Source organism: Lepidochelys kempii, chromosome 10 (genome assembly GCF_965140285.1).
Source record: "Lepidochelys kempii isolate rLepKem1 chromosome 10, rLepKem1.hap1, whole genome shotgun sequence".
NCBI classification, from domain to species: domain Eukaryota; kingdom Metazoa; phylum Chordata; order Testudines; family Cheloniidae; genus Lepidochelys; species Lepidochelys kempii.
Window position 1 is genome coordinate 84,965,690 of NC_136389.1, and position 15,102 is coordinate 84,980,791.

General features: G+C 52.2%; 1 protein-coding gene across 1 annotated transcript; it reads left to right on the forward strand.

Moving 5' to 3' along the window:
• The first annotated feature begins 1,635 nt into the window (after window positions 1-1,635).
• CATSPER2 (cation channel sperm associated 2) lies at window positions 1,636-13,405 on the forward strand. The gene is made up of 13 exons (XM_073304623.2): window positions 1,636-1,710; window positions 1,783-1,942; window positions 2,773-2,946; window positions 3,626-3,694; window positions 4,807-4,979; window positions 5,678-5,833; window positions 6,254-6,378; window positions 7,145-7,323; window positions 8,038-8,137; window positions 11,507-11,552; window positions 11,899-11,995; window positions 12,394-12,555; window positions 13,374-13,405. The coding sequence occupies exons 1-13, from the start codon at window positions 1,666-1,668 to the stop codon at window positions 13,403-13,405; spliced, it is 1,518 nt and encodes a 505-aa protein (XP_073160724.2). The 5' UTR covers window positions 1,636-1,665.
• Window positions 13,406-15,102: the final 1,697 nt, after the last annotated feature.

Consider the following 15,102-nt stretch of genomic DNA (forward strand, 5'->3'; position numbering starts at 1 on the left):
GTGACAGGGCGTTCTGAGGAGAGGTAAAGGCAGGAGGACTTAACGGGTGCGCCAAGATCCGAAAAGGGACAGAGGTACAACTGACCCTGTAACCATGACAACTTGGTTTTTTTTTTGAAGCAGCTGCATGGCAGTTCCTTCACAGCTCCCTTCCCGCTCAGGAGTGACTCAAAGGGAAAAGTTTCAGAGTAGCAGCTGTGTTAGTCTGTATTCGCAAAAAGAAAAGGAGTACTTGTGGCACCTTAGAGACTAACCAATTTATTTGAGCATGAGCTTTCGTGAGCTACAGCTCACTTCATCGGATGCATACCGTGGAAATGCATCCGATGAAGTGAGCTGTAGCTCACGAAAGCTCATGCTCAAATAAATTGGTTAGTCTCTAAGGTGCCACAAGTACTCCTTTTTTCAAAGGGAAAAGCAGCCCTCATGATTCGTCAGCAGCACTTACAGCACTTCTAGGTGCAGGCTTGAGTCCCAGAGAGCCACAATTGGTAGTTCAAGCATAACCTGAGATGCTGGAGCATATACCTGGCCAGTGGTTCGTCAAACACTTTCAAACTGAAGGTTGCTTCTTTATCTGAGACCTTCTAGGATGCTTTCCACTGCACTGTCCTGCACCTTCCCTACGCAACAGTAGCACCTGGGTCCATGAAAAAGCTCTTTGTGCAGGATGAGGAAAGGCCAAGTCCACACAAGCTGAGTAGGGTCAAAACTCACCCTGCCTGGTCTGTGACTTCATTAACAAACAAATCAACAATAAACATCTAGCCCAAGCATCTGCTTCTAGGGACCCGGCTCAGCCCATGGCCTAGGACGGGTAGCCAACCTGAGTCTGGGAAGGAGTCAGAATTTAGCAATATACATTGCCGAAGAGCCACAGTAATATGTCAGCAGCCCCCATCAGTTCCCCTGCTCCCGCTCTCCCAGGGCCTCCCACCCACTGGCAATCGGCGCCTCCCCCTCCCTCCCCTGGGAATGTAAAAGACGTTAACAGAGTCCAGGACCCGAGTCAGACAGAGGAATAGAAAGAACGCTGCTTGGAACCTTTGCCCACGGGACATTTTCCCCCATCCCTTAGAGTGCAGCTTTCGCTGAAGACTGCCAAGGCACAGCAGAAGCTTTTTAGATGGCCAGGCTGCCTCTGATTTCAGGAGCACATGCTCAGGCTTGGAAGGATTTGATTTTTGTTATCAGTAAATGTTGGCAAACATCGATGTCACCGCACACTGACAACCGGCAAACAAATATTTCCAGTGGTGATAACAGAAATTTACAGATAGGCGAAGTAAGACAAATGCTGCTTGGGAACTTCAGAGTCAGCTTGAAGGATATTTACTCTGTATGTTCTGATATATGATGCTGACAATTTGTGCTTTGATCGTTATAACGTTTTAATTTTTCGAATATCGGGGGCTACTGTCATCAAATAACAATTTTCTGATCCCCTCGACTTCGCACAACTGTGAAACTTTAAATAGATTAAAGTAAAAAAAAAAAAAACCTTAAAAATAAATATTGATCCCACTTATCAAACCTGTTAAAAAAGAAATCAACTTCTGCCAAGCTGCTCCACTGAGCACCTGCCAGCTGTGTCCCCTTCCTTTCGTCCAGACTGTGAGGTCACTGCAGAGTTCTGTGATGATACAGCAAAGAACCTTCTGAGCCATGCAGGGAACAAGGAGAAGCCAAGCTGGACTCATGAATCCTCAGGTAACAACTCTCTTTGTGGGGGTCTCCATTTCAGACTGAATTCACGCTGCTGCTTTCTCTCTCTCTTTTCAGAGCCCAGAGAGTGCTTCCCAAACCAAAGTCAGCTCCCCGTTTACGCTGCTTCCCCGAGCTGATGCCATTCGCTCCAAGCTGATCTACACCTTCTACTTGATTGACCACCTTCAGGGCCTGAGCCATGCCATCCCACGGCACAATATCAAGGATTTCCTTGGTAACAAGCCACTCTCACTATGCCAACAGCTGGGGTCCTGTGAGAGGGTGGAATGAATGAGGAGCTCAGACACCTCTCAGTATCTCACCTTGAGTGCCTCTCTTTGCCCACAAACCACGTGCAGGGACCCCCACGCCCCAGCAACATGCCCTATGCTTCTCGCTCTGCTGGGCAGGCCTGCCAAGTTTCTCCAGGCTGACTGGGTAAGCTGAGGTCACTGGAGAGAGCTCTGGGCACTGAGGGTGGTGAGCCCATCTTTCTCCTAGGGTTTGACACAGTGCCCACACTGCAGAATCAGAACATACGGGAGTTTCTCTCCCCAGGAGCAGGATTGCTGACATTAACCTAGCACTGACTCCGGAGGAGGTGTGGGCTTCACAGGTAGGGTTCCTGGAGGTGCCAGCCTGATTTGCTTCCCTCCACATCCTAGCTGCAAATGGCTATGTGACGTGGCTGCAGCTGGGCTGTGGCTCTATACTGGGCTTTGGGTGAGTTGTCTAAGCTGCTCTCCTACCTGTATTTATTCTCCACAACTGAGGCAGGAAAGGCCTAGATCCTCAAAATGAATGGACATGGATGGACGTTAGAAGCCTACATACGTTTGAGGATCTGGGCCAAAATGTGTGTTTTTCTGCACCCATGCAGCTCCCCCAGGGGTATCACTCAGCAGTGCAGGCAGGGGACAGGCATTTTCAGCCCCCCTCCTTACTGACTGAAACGCTCTCCTGCTAGGAACAGGTCTAGCTGTGCTGGACTCTCTGGCTCCTCTTCCTCCCTGCATGTCCTCCGGGACCCCCCTGGGAGGAGTTCTGTGTCACTGTTCCCTACAGACCCCAAGAAGCAGAGGAAGCTGATGCTCACAGACCATAACCAGCTGGTTCGTTTCAACATCACCCCAGTCAGGAACACCATCATCACCCCAGAGAAACGCCTACGTAACCGCATCCAAGTGCGCTGCAGCCGCTGGCCTCCCCTGACCATGTGGGCATCCTGGGTCCTGAACAGTATCCTTTGACAAATCAGGACTGATGCTGCCATCGGGCGAGTAAGGGAGTCTGGTATGAAGAGAAGGAAAAAATAGTCCCCAAGTGTGATAGACAAAATCAGCTGCAAGAGAAGTGATGGAATCCCAGTAGCTTGGGACTGGACAAAGCGGAGAGTTGACCAGCAGGGGGCTGGATAAATTTTTCCATCTCTGTATTCTGTGGTTCTAGTTGTCAGTGCTTCCCACCTGTACATAAGGTCCAATTTAGTGGATGAAATCTGAATTGTTGCCTAATGAGGAGTGGGGTAAGTGCCGTGAGGAGGGTGGTCAGGGTAGAGAAGGAACAGAGGTACAGGCCAGGAAATGGGCGCTTCGAGGCTCCAAGCTACAGGTGGATGGTGGTTTCCCCACATGCCTTTCCTCTGACATGGGTAAACAGCTCATGACCTCCTGTCTACCGGTTCAGTGGCTGAGGCACATGGTTGAGGGTGTGTTAGGATGCTTGTGCTGGTATTTGGGCTTGATGGGATGCTGTACTCCTTTGGGGGTTGTGTGTGGAGCTCTGTTACTTCAGCAGTAGAGCTGCTCTGGATACTACCCATTGTCTTATGAGTTCTCAAGTGTAGGTGCCCCAGCCCCTGTAGAGTCTGACAGAATAACACAGAGTTTCCTGCATATTTCTCAGCGAGAAACCCCAGGTACCATCTTCAAAAGCTTCATCATCTTTCTCATCTTCCTGAACATGCTGGTTCTTATGATCAAGAGCGGTGAGAGGGAGACGGGGCCTCTATGCGTGTGAAAGTAATGCCAGCCTGGCAGCCTTGGGGGCAGAACCCCTCTGTGCCCAAGCATATATAGTGTTTGTGGGCTCAGGCCCCTGAAGCCTGCCTCCAGAGGCAAGACAGGGATGCTGGGGCAGTCTATAATTGGAGCAAGGGGCTGCCAATGAGAACCAAGTTATGGTGGTTTTGTGGTGTAGGCACCTGTCCATGACGTATTGAATTCAGAGCACCATCTAATTTCAGCTAAGCCACCAACAAGTCATCAGATGGTGACGGCTCTCCATCACCGCTGCCCTGACCTAGAGTCAGTGACATAAAAGTGGAGAGCCCAGAGCCCATCACCAGTCTCTAGGCAACTCAGCCCTCATTACTGGACACCAATTCCTTCCTCAGGCTCATTCCCCTGCTCAAAATCTCACCTCTCCCAGCTCTTCCACTCCTGGCTGGTGCTGTCTCCCCTCCATGTCCCTATCTCCCACCGGGCTTAGGCACTCAGCCCCCACTGTTCTTTTCACTAGGGCTATGTCCTTCTACAGTGCTCCACTTGTTACAGAGTCTCTGGTACCTGGTAGAGATTGAAGTCCCTGCTCCAAGGAGGCACAATCCAAGCTTGGGATGACTGAGACAGGATGTTGGGGAGGGAGTTGCTAAGGCCTCTCCTGTGCTCACCTCCCCCAAGAGTCCTAACATCTCCAGTCTCCACTAGCGAGGAGCCACTTCCAGGGCCAAAGGAGAAGGACTTGACTATGCTAAACATTAACAAGCAGGGGACCAACTCCACTAGCACCTTAGGAGTGTATGTACCAGCAACGTGCGTCCTGAACAGTCTGCCCCACAGGGCACAGCCAGCAAATGCCTGCGAGTTCCCAGAGACCAGTTACTCAGTGCTTCTCAACTGGTGCCCTCCCCTGCAGACCTCTGACTCCAGGTCCAGCTTTGCCTCTGAGCATGGCACGATCCTCAGCTGGGGCTGGACATGTTGAATAGTCAGTGATACACAAGGAGTTTCTGTCTATCCCCCTCTTCATGCTATTTCCCTTCCCCAGTCAACACTTTGCTGGAGCCAGGCTTCAGCAACTGTCTCTTGTGCTTCCCAGAGGTGATGGACAATATGGATGTCAGCCTGGTGAACCTGAAGCTCGCCTTAGAGGTGACCGTCTGGGTCATCCTCCTCATTTTTATCATGGAGATTTTGCTGAATTGGATTGTTAGTTTCAGAGGCTTCTGGAAAAGCAGCTGGAATGTCTTCGACTTCAGCATTACCATAGTGGTGAGAGACACGGGGGAGTCTACAGGGGAGGGGAAGCAAAGGGCAAGGCATGGACCACAAGACTAGCTCCCTGTTGCTTCATCGCCTTGGGTAGCCTTGTGCCCAGAAAGTTCTGGTGGGACTCACAGTTCAGGGGACTTTCTCAAGGGGTCCCAAAGCAGGACAGAGACTGCTCCTCTTTGGCTACTCAGGCTCATTATTGGTCATGTATTGTGGTGCCCAAATGCCTCAGAACTACCAGTGGTTTTGTGATGCTTACATCTGCCCTCTAGGGAGTTCCAGTCCATCACCAAGTTCCAGCATCACCACTTTGGGCTATGTGGTGTCTCTTCTGGCCCCAGCTCCTGGAGTCATGTGATTGTGAAGCTCAACTTTCATTATAGGCAAAAAAATGTAAAAGGGAAATTTCTGGTTAGGAAGAAAAAGCTGGAAAATGTGACCCCTAAAGGCTCAAAACTTAGAAAGCAAAGACAAGACCCAGAATTTATTATTTTTAAAGCCATGATTCTGTGGGCACTGACTCATGCTTACCAAACCTTGAGGGAAGAAGGCTGCAATGCAGAGGGGTGGTAGTGGGTTGATGCCCTGTTAAGTGGCTGTGTGGGGGGCAGGTGGGGTGTGGCGTGGCTTGGCCTGACTCTGCAGGGCAGCATAACCTGAACATGGTCATCTTGCTGCTCTGTTCCCTTGGCTCATAGTCCGTGATCCCCGAGTTCCTGGACATCGTTGGCGTAACCAACAAGATAGCTGCCATGAGTTTCATCAGGGCCTTCCGCATCCTCCGCACCTTAAAGCTCTTCTCCAAATTCCGGCAAGTTCGGGTGATCATCCTGGCAATAGCAAAGACCTTGAAGGTACAAAACCGGTGAGGTGGGGGCATGCTGAGACAGGTGCCAGAGCTGGGGGGCGGAGCTGCATGTATGCCAAACTCCTTCCTGTTGGTTAGTCTCCCAGCACTCAGCCTTGCCCTGGGTACATAGCACTGGCCTCCCAGCACTGCCACCTGCCCCTTGCCCCCATTTACGGAACCCCAGCCCCTAATGCTCACATACTGATGTTAATTTTTAACAGCCCCCCCCCCCCCCCGCCACAAGCCCTTGGCTGTACCTGCCCTGTTTTGCTCCTTGCTGCTGCAGGCCTTGGCCTAGCCCACCCCCTGTTGCTGAGCAGCATCCTTGTTGTTCTGTGTCTAATCTAGACTGTAAACTCCCTGGGCAGCATCAGCCCCCAAGCTCCCCTCAGCCCTGGCTCCTCTCTGCTTCTCCCCTGCCCAGGCTATGACCTTCATCCTGCTGCTCTTGCTGGTTTTCTTCTATGTGTTTGCTGTATCTGGCATCTTCTTCTTTGAGAGCTACAGTCGGTCAGACCGCACCGACCTGGAGTTCAGCATGTATTTCAGGTACATCTCCTTGCTTATGTTAGTGTAATGCCCCATCACCCAGCAGCAAGACACCCTCGTTCCTCTGGTCATGGGGGGCGGGGGGCACTGTTCTACTCTTTCACCTTTCTACTCCTGTTCCTCAGCTGGGTGATCTCACAACCTCTGGGAGGACATGGGGCTGCAGAGCCAGCTGCAAGGAGTGGAGCAGTGGGGATGCAGGTGGCCCTGGGCTGGGGAATACATTGACACTTTACAGCTTGACACTGATGGGTGCTGGGCTCCAGGGGGACACCCCCAAGGCCTAGCAGCTGCCAAAAGCTGGGCTTTGTGCTTGATGACACCCCCCTCCTCCCTCGGACTCCAGTGCCTTCTCTTTGATGTATGTATGTGGTCTAACTGTGGAACTGCTGGATGCTCTTGGAGATGCTGAGGACAGTCGTAGTGCCATGTAGCAGTGATATAAGGCTGCAGCTCACAAGCCCTGGCCAGTGTCTGAGTTGGACCATGTTAGTCTAGACCTCCCTCTGACGGGGGCCTGCCCGTTGTGCATGGCAGAATGCTGGGGCCAAGCAAACTGCTTACCTGAGTGTCATGCTGTCACCTTCCCAGCAAAAGGGCCACAACTAACTGATGCCAGCCCCCTCCTCTGCAGCATCCCTGCACTTAGACTCAGCCGAGAGATCACCAGCAAAGCAGCGGGTGGCCCTGAGCCAACTTGGACCCCACAGGCTCAATAGGCCTCAAGGTCAATGCAGCATGCCCTGAAGCTGTTCTCCGCCCGCAGGGATATCCCCAACACCTTGGTGACACTGTTCATCCTCTTCACCATGGATCACTGGTATGCCCTGCTCCAGGACACGTGGAAGATACCTGAGATGAACAAGGTCATCAGCAGCCTCTATATCATCCTCTGGCTGCTGATTGGATCCTTCATGTTCAGGAACATCTTTGTGGCAATTATGGGTAAGTGCCTGGGCCCTACACACTGCCCAGGCCGCAGGAACCCTACAGCCTCCCATGCTGGCACGTGGTGGGGCTCTGACAGTCCCCATGCAAAGCCCTCTGCCCACAGTGGCTCCCTATTGCTACATCTAGTTCCCCTGCAAAGCAAAGTTTGGGCCCTTCTCAGCTTCTGGTGGTACCTGCTTCAGGCTAGTGTGGGAGGCTTCCACCTTATAAACTCAGGACAGGTCTTGCCCCTGTCCTTGCAGACTCTCTGGACAACTAGAAAACTCCTAGAATCACAGCAGGACAGGGACTACGCATGGGAAAGCAGAGTAACTGGTGGGTGGGGATTGTGACTTGGTCACACCTGTTTAACTGAAACATCTGACAAACCAAGAGGACTGGTGCCAAAGGTTCAACACCCCAGCCCTTTGGTTTAGGGCTGAAGGAATCCCCGTTCAGCTCTCTGGTACTTCAAGGAGACCGTGAGCAAAAAGAAGGTAGTATTTGATGTTCCTATGGTAAGAGACAAGCAGAAATAAACCCTGTTTTGAAAAATAACCTTCTGGCTGCTGCCCTAGATCCCAGCTCACCAGGTATAAAGTCTAGCGGGTTCTGGGCAGCAGTGGCACACAGAAGGGTAACAGTCTGTAGGGAAGCCTTCACCCCCCCCCCGCCCCTTCTAAGAACCTCAGGACCCCCAGGGCTTAATGGGGGCTCTGGGTTTGTCAGTGACTAATTTCCAGATGATCCGGAGTGACCTGGCTGAAGAGGTGAAGCAGATAGAGGCCCAGAAGAAAGCAGATTTATTTAAAACACAGATTATAGAGAGGTGAGTGAGTACAGCACCCACCGCACCTCGGGCTGGTCTGGGGACTATCACACCATCTAGTCTGCAGCCCAGGCCACTGCCCCACCGCAGCCACTACCACCACACCAAAGTATGACAGCCCCCAGGAGATGCAGCTGTCCTGTACCCCAGCAGAGACTGATGGGCACCAGTGCCCAAGGCCCCTGCAGTGGTGGCAGGTGATTATGTGAGGTGGTTATGGGGTTGAGGGTGCAATCCAGACCAACAGGGGATTGAGTCGCTACCTGCCCTATAACTCTGGTGTCTCAAATTCTTTGCTACTTTAACTCCCTGCCCAGCACGTTCACAGTCAGCAACAAGCAGGCAGGTCCCATCCTGAGTGTCTGTGTGCTTCATAGCCCTAGTCCAGCAGGTCTGACCCCAGCACCCTGCCAGCCACACTCCAGTCAGAGTCCCCGCTCTCTACCAGCCTCGGGTGCTACTTGCAGAGTGATGCCAACACACACCCACTCCTAAATCTTCCCACATCCATGTGCTCTGTAATGTCCAGTGCTCACCTGGACAGGTCAGAGACATAATATGGCTTGTTTGTTCCTCAAGACACAAAAAAGCATCACAGCACATTTACTGGGATAAATACACACTCTGCTACATGCACAGCATTGAGTTGGTTTACAGTAAAAATAAAATAAAAATCTATTAACAATAGGTCCTAGGATCAATGATGCCAACAAATAGGAATAAAGTTAGAAGGGTTACAACACACATCTAAAAGTCTCAGACTTAATCTAGCAAGCTGCAGGCTTTGTTCAAGCTGTTGTCTCTGACCAGTCATTCATCTTTGCCACCATGGCTGGCTTTCCCTGTCCAGGACCTTCCACAGAAGTACCAGGTGCTGGTTTTCCTTGTCTTCCTAGGTAAAAGATCTTTGCCTAAGAAGGTTTATCACCTACACTTAGGCTATGTCTACACTGGCAATTGACCGATAAAACTTTTGTCTTTCAGAGGTGTTAACTCTCCCCCTGCCTGAAAGACAAATTTTGGCATGACAAGCGCCAGTGAGAACAGCACGTTTTAGGCAGGGGAGCGCTCCTGCCAACAACAGAAACGCTGCTTGTTGGGGGTGGAAGTTTGTCAGCAGGAGAGCCGACAAACAGCAGCTACACTGCACGACTTTTAGCAACACAGCTGTAATGACAGCTATGTTGCTAAAAGCTGTGTAGTGTAGACACAACCTCAGTTCCCAGAGACTTCAACCCCTGTTTGGCTGAAGGGCCTGTCTTTCTAAGCTTGCACAAGTTCTGTTCCCCTGAGTCTGTCCAGTGACACATGCCAAAGATGGCATCTGTCCGTGCTTATAGCTCCTGAAGTTCAAAGTCTTTGTTTCAAGAGGCAGATGGTCTCACGCTACTTCCCCCTTCCTGTGGGCTTCCCACCCTCTGCATGTAAATGGGGCTGCCATTGTTTTGAGACAGGTGCCTTCCCTTGGTCTGGGAGGGACCCTTTTTCTCCCTGGTTGAGCACAGACTTAAAGCACAATATCATTAAGTATCCAGATTCCTCATACAGGGTTAATACAGACATCTCTCAATGATATTACTCACCAGTGTGGCATCAGCTTCCAGAAAAGCCCTCACTTGAGACACTTTTGTAATACAGTGATACTGCATTCAACCAGCTGATTCCATGGCTGTTCATTCAGGCTCTTTATAGACCAGTAAATCTTTGCAATGGACTTTTCTGAGGTCACCCCTAAAAGTGACGTTCATTCAAGCTGAGAAAGGCAACAGGGAGTCTGGTGGTGAAGGAAGCGCCATGCTCTTTCTTCCTCCAGGGGGTAGCTTAATAGCTTTGTCTACCTAATGTGTAAAAATGGACCTTCATTCTCCTTGCCTGAAGACCAGGCTGACACATTCCTCTGTTTAGGGCAGACTCCCCCAGCATGCCCAGTTTAGTCATAATTGCAGCACATATCCATAACTCTCAATCCACACCATGTACATACTGATCAATAGCATTCTTGTGATGTAAGTTAGTAGTTCTCAAAGGATAGCGTACAAAATGTGGCTTGCGAGATATTACAATAGCATGTAGGGTGTGAATACCGGGGGGTTACAGTCAGAGATATACCCAGATAATCTGGGCAAGTGGCCCACACTCTCACGCTGCAGAGGAAGGCAAAAGCCCCTTGTCACAGATCCACCAGATTGGTGCTATGCCCCCAGCTTTGGAACAGTCTCTTGGAGGGGCTCCTTTGGTGAGCCAGACCCCCTGGGGGTTTCACTCTGCTTTCAGGGTCAGCCACATGCTCTCACCACCTCCAGAGACTGAACCTCTGGGGCTCCATCCCTCCTGCTTCACAGCAAATCCAACTGCAACAGCCTGGCAGAGACTTGCCCACTCTCCAGGGACTAAGCACCTTGCCCAATGGCTGCAGACACATGCTGTGAAAACAGGTTTATAGTCACCTGGACACAGCCTAGGAAGGCCTTCGGGCAGCACAGAGAAATGAAGGTCCATGCTAGTCAGCCTAGAGCACTTCACCAGCCCCACTGCTGTGAAGCCCAGTTCATGCTTGGTCTCTTCCTGACTGCCTTCCTTAGTTCCTAAGTGAAAAGCCCAGTCCATTTTTCCCCACTTTCCCCTCCGCATCCTTTGTTCCCTCTGATGAGTTAGAAACCACCTTCTAATTTCCAGCCTGAATTTGTTCTTGTGCCAACATTGTCCTTTAGCGTCAATAGCCCTTCACCCTCCCTGGTGCTCATCTCCCTGATGTATTTATAGCTAGTAGTCATAGCCCCTCTCTGCCTTCATTGTGCCAGGCTAAACAAGACCAGCTCTTCCAGTCACTTCTCATAAGGCAGGACCTCCATTCCCCTAGTAGCTCTTCTCTGCATCTGTTCCAGTCTGAATTCACTTTTCTTGCCCATGGGTGACCAGAACTGTACACAGTGCCTCACACACTGGCATGAATACTTCTCTCTCTGCTGGAAACATCTTGCCTGCCAGGAGCACATTTGCGTTTTTTGCAGTGCATCACTGGTAGCTGATGCTTGATCACAGGATGACTAACACACCCAGCTCTCTCTCCTCCTCTGCTGCTGCTTCCAACTGAGGTCTGCAAAACTTAGACTCTAAGTGCATGACCTTGCACTTTGTGCAAGGTGTTGAGCTCCCCTCACAACCGAGGCCACTGCCCCATGGCTTACATCCGTCCTGCTGGGGGGCAGGGATAGGGATCTCCCGACACAGCCAACATCCATGCCAGGCACCCTTCTGCTCCCTGCTGGGAGCAACTGCACAGCCCGTGCTCTCCCAGGGCAGCCCCATGTGAGTTCTCTCACTCCCTGGGTTGGGACCCTTATTAATATCTACTTTTTGACTATATAGGAGACACAGCCAGCTCATCTCAGCAGACAGCCCACAGATGCCCTTGGTGAGCATGGGTATCCATAAGCATTAAGGGATGGCAATGATGGGTAAGCACCTGAGGAACCTGTCCCCCAGAGCACAGAAGGGCAAGGACTGCTGAAGAAGCCCTCAGAAGGGCAAGGACTGCTGGGTTTGGCCTTAACTCAGAATTCAGCCCTGGGCACAGGCACCTGCCTACAATACAGGGCTCCGCCCCTGCACCCATGCCCACCCTAGCTGGACTCTGACAGCTTGCCTGCCAGGCCCTTTATTCCAGGTCATGTTGTGGCTGACCTAGATCACCATCCATGGCAGGGTTTAGAACCAGCAGCGTTTCTCTCCAGCGCTATGTTGGGTTCCTCTCTCTTCAGCAGGTCTCAGGCTTGGAGGTTTGCCCAGGAGCAGAGGCAGCCCCTAGTGCGCAGCAGCCAGAGTACATGGTGGTAGCGAAGCAGAGTGTGAAGGACTGTAAGTGCACATGCCCCACATAGGGCAGGGGGAGTTTCCGCCTAGCTGCAGGAGCCTGAGCAGAGCTATGCTGAGCTAACTCGGCTCCTGCTCTGCATTTCGTTGTGCTGGGGAGACTGCAGTCCAAGGGATACCCCTTCCTGGGAGCACCAAACCCAAGGCCTTGGGTGCAGGGGCAGAGAGCAGCAGAAGGGAGGACCACAGCGAGCCACTCTCCTTCCCCCAGCAGCAGGAGCCCCTGTTCCATGTGCAAGGGGAGGGGGCATTAGAAACAGAAGGGCCCTTTCTGTCCCCTCACAGCAGGGCAGGAATCTCATACCACCATGCAGGAGGTGCATGGAAATCATTGGGGGGGGGGGCTTTGCCAGTCCTGAAGCTGCAGCCTTTGCCTCTGCTAGTGGACTGGGAGACATACATCCACCAGAACCTGCAGAGCCTGGTGGAGGTCAATGAGGATGGATGGGTGGTGTGGCCCAGCGACTCCCTCTTCCGCTACTTTGAACTGCTGGAGCAGCTGCAGCACAACCTCGAAGAGCGCAAGAGGCTGCAGCATTATGCAGGTGAGTAGGAGGCAAACAGCACGGGGGGGGGGGGAGGTTCCTGAGCACACAGGGGAAGACGTGCTCCTTCTCCTCCTTTGGGACACTGCCTGGCCTTCTTTCTGCCTGCAGCATTTCATTCTTCTCAGCCCCTCTCCCACCAGCAGCAAAACAACCCCCCAGCTAGGGAACAGGGCTCCCTGCAAGGCAATTTCCATGCCCCAGGACTGCTCCCCTCCCCATTTGCTCTTGGGGCAGGGCATGCTCATTGCTATTGACCAGGAAGGCTAGTTGTCCCCCATTCATAACTAGGTGCCCAGAATGGAAGAGACTGTTCTGGGGGAAGTCACCCCAGGGCAGGGTCTGCTGTGCACATAGAGCCCACTGCCTTTGCCCCAGGTCCTGGCACCAGCACCCCAGCATTCTCCTAGTCTGAACTGCATTGAATTGCCTACCCCTTCCATTTATTTCTCTGACCTCCCTGGGATGTGTGGGTCCTCCCAACTTGGCACAGTGGTTACATGCTCAGATGATGCTGTCTAGCCTCAGCTTCCTGTCATGCTGGTAGATCAGCACCTCTCCACCCCTGCTGCTCAGCACAGCTGCACAAGTAGCTGAGTGGCTCATGCCCCTCCAGGATCACAGCAGCTCTCTACCAGCAGAAAGCCGCTAGCTGCAGAGATCTGAGCACAGGAGTGGTTGGCCCTTGCCATTCTGCAGGACTGTCTCCTCCACTTATGTAATTCGCTAAAAGCTGATCAGCCCCTATGGTTGGGGGAAAGTGCCATTACTTTACCAGCAGCAAACAGCCAGACCTCTTCTACCTTTCTTTCCTACAGTCATGGCCTTATTAAACATAGAGGACAAGTAAGGAGCCACGTCCAAGGGACTCTGTGCAGCAGGAGAGCCCTTCCCACCAGGGGAGAAGTTAGCACCACTATGCTACAGAGAGAACTACAGAACTGCCAGCAGGAACAGCTGCCCCAACTCCTCCCTCCCCTGAATTTCTGCATTCCCTCTCCAATCCCCACACCAATCCTGTTGCAAGCTCAAGGCAGCTGGCCTTAGAGGCAGTGTTTAAGACCTGGGCTAGATTAAATAGGAAGTAGCTGACCTTTGTATTCTTGGCAGCATGGGCTGATTACACAGCTGATTCAGCCTTCCTCCCCAGGGGTCAGCCCTCCATTCCCTTCCCTTAGCTGTGGCTGCTCCCCCCGGCACTGCACAGCATATGTGCCCCACAAGCCTGCCTCCCTTTTCCCTTGGGGTGTTGATGCAGGCTAACTGCACCATGGTTGGCATGCTGGAGCTGCCAACCTTCAACAAGGATGCTGGGTCTGGGGCAACTCAAGAACCATCCTCCAAGCTGCAGGCCTTGCCCAGCCTGTGCTACATAGTAGTGCTTTGGGGAGGGTGGGGAAGTGCTTCCCCTCAGCTCTCTGCAGGAAGTGGCCAGCAGTGGCAGATAGGGAAGGGATGGCAGAGCCTAGATTCTTTATAGATCCAGTTTACAGGATTCTCATCTGCTCTTGCCCACAGCAGCAGTTCCTTTGGGGTCCTCCATTACTGGTGCCACCCCCATCTGCTAGCATCAGGAAATAAAAAGAGGCATGGGCTAGAGGTCAGCACTGCTACTGTGGGAAGTGGGGCTCCGTTCCCAGTTCCTCCAGGACAGACTGCAAGATCACAGGGAAGTCTCCCCATCCATAGAACAGGGTTAAGGCCCAGCTCACAGGAACACACAGATTGATTCTTCAGCTGGAGACCAGGCTTGTCTCAGCAAACTCAACCCGGGCACCGCATTCCCTGCAGCACCTGGGTTGTGGACCCTGGGTACTACCCAGTGGTTACCTGGGGGAAGCATCTCCTCCTCTGGGGGATGAGCCATTGTGCCCAAAGAGCAGTCCTCTGTCCTGGGCACAGCCCCTGCCACCCAGGTCCACAACCTAGCCTGCCTTCTCCTAAGCCTGCAAGGAGCTTGCACTTCACTCTCCATTGCTCACCAGAGGGCACTGCAGCACCAAGCAAGCCTGGCCTGAGAGAGGGCTGTTCCCATCCCCTGCCCCAGGCTGCTGCCCACAGGGCCATAACAGAGTATTGTCCTGCCCTCCCTCATGCCAGGCCCCTTCTCCCTGCATTCATAGAATCATAGAATATCAGGGTTGGAAGGGACCTCAGGAGGTATCTAATCCAACCCCTTGCTCAAAGCAGGACCAATCCCCAATTAAATCATCCCAGCCAGGGCTTTGTCAAGCCTGACCTTAAAAACTTCTAAGGAAGGAGATTCCACCACCTCCCTAGGTAACACATTCCAGTGTTTCACCACTCTCCTAATGAAAAAGTTTTTCCTAATATCCAACCTAAACCTCCCCCACTGCAACTTGAGACCATTACTCCTGTTTTGTCATCTGCTACCACTGAGAACAGTCTAGATCCATCCTCTTTGGAACCCCCTTTCAGGTAGTTGAAAGCAGCTATCAAATCCCCCCTCATCCTTCTCTTCTGCAGACTAAACAATCCCAGTTCCCTCAGCCTCTCCTCATAAGTCATGTGTTCCAGTCCCCTAAT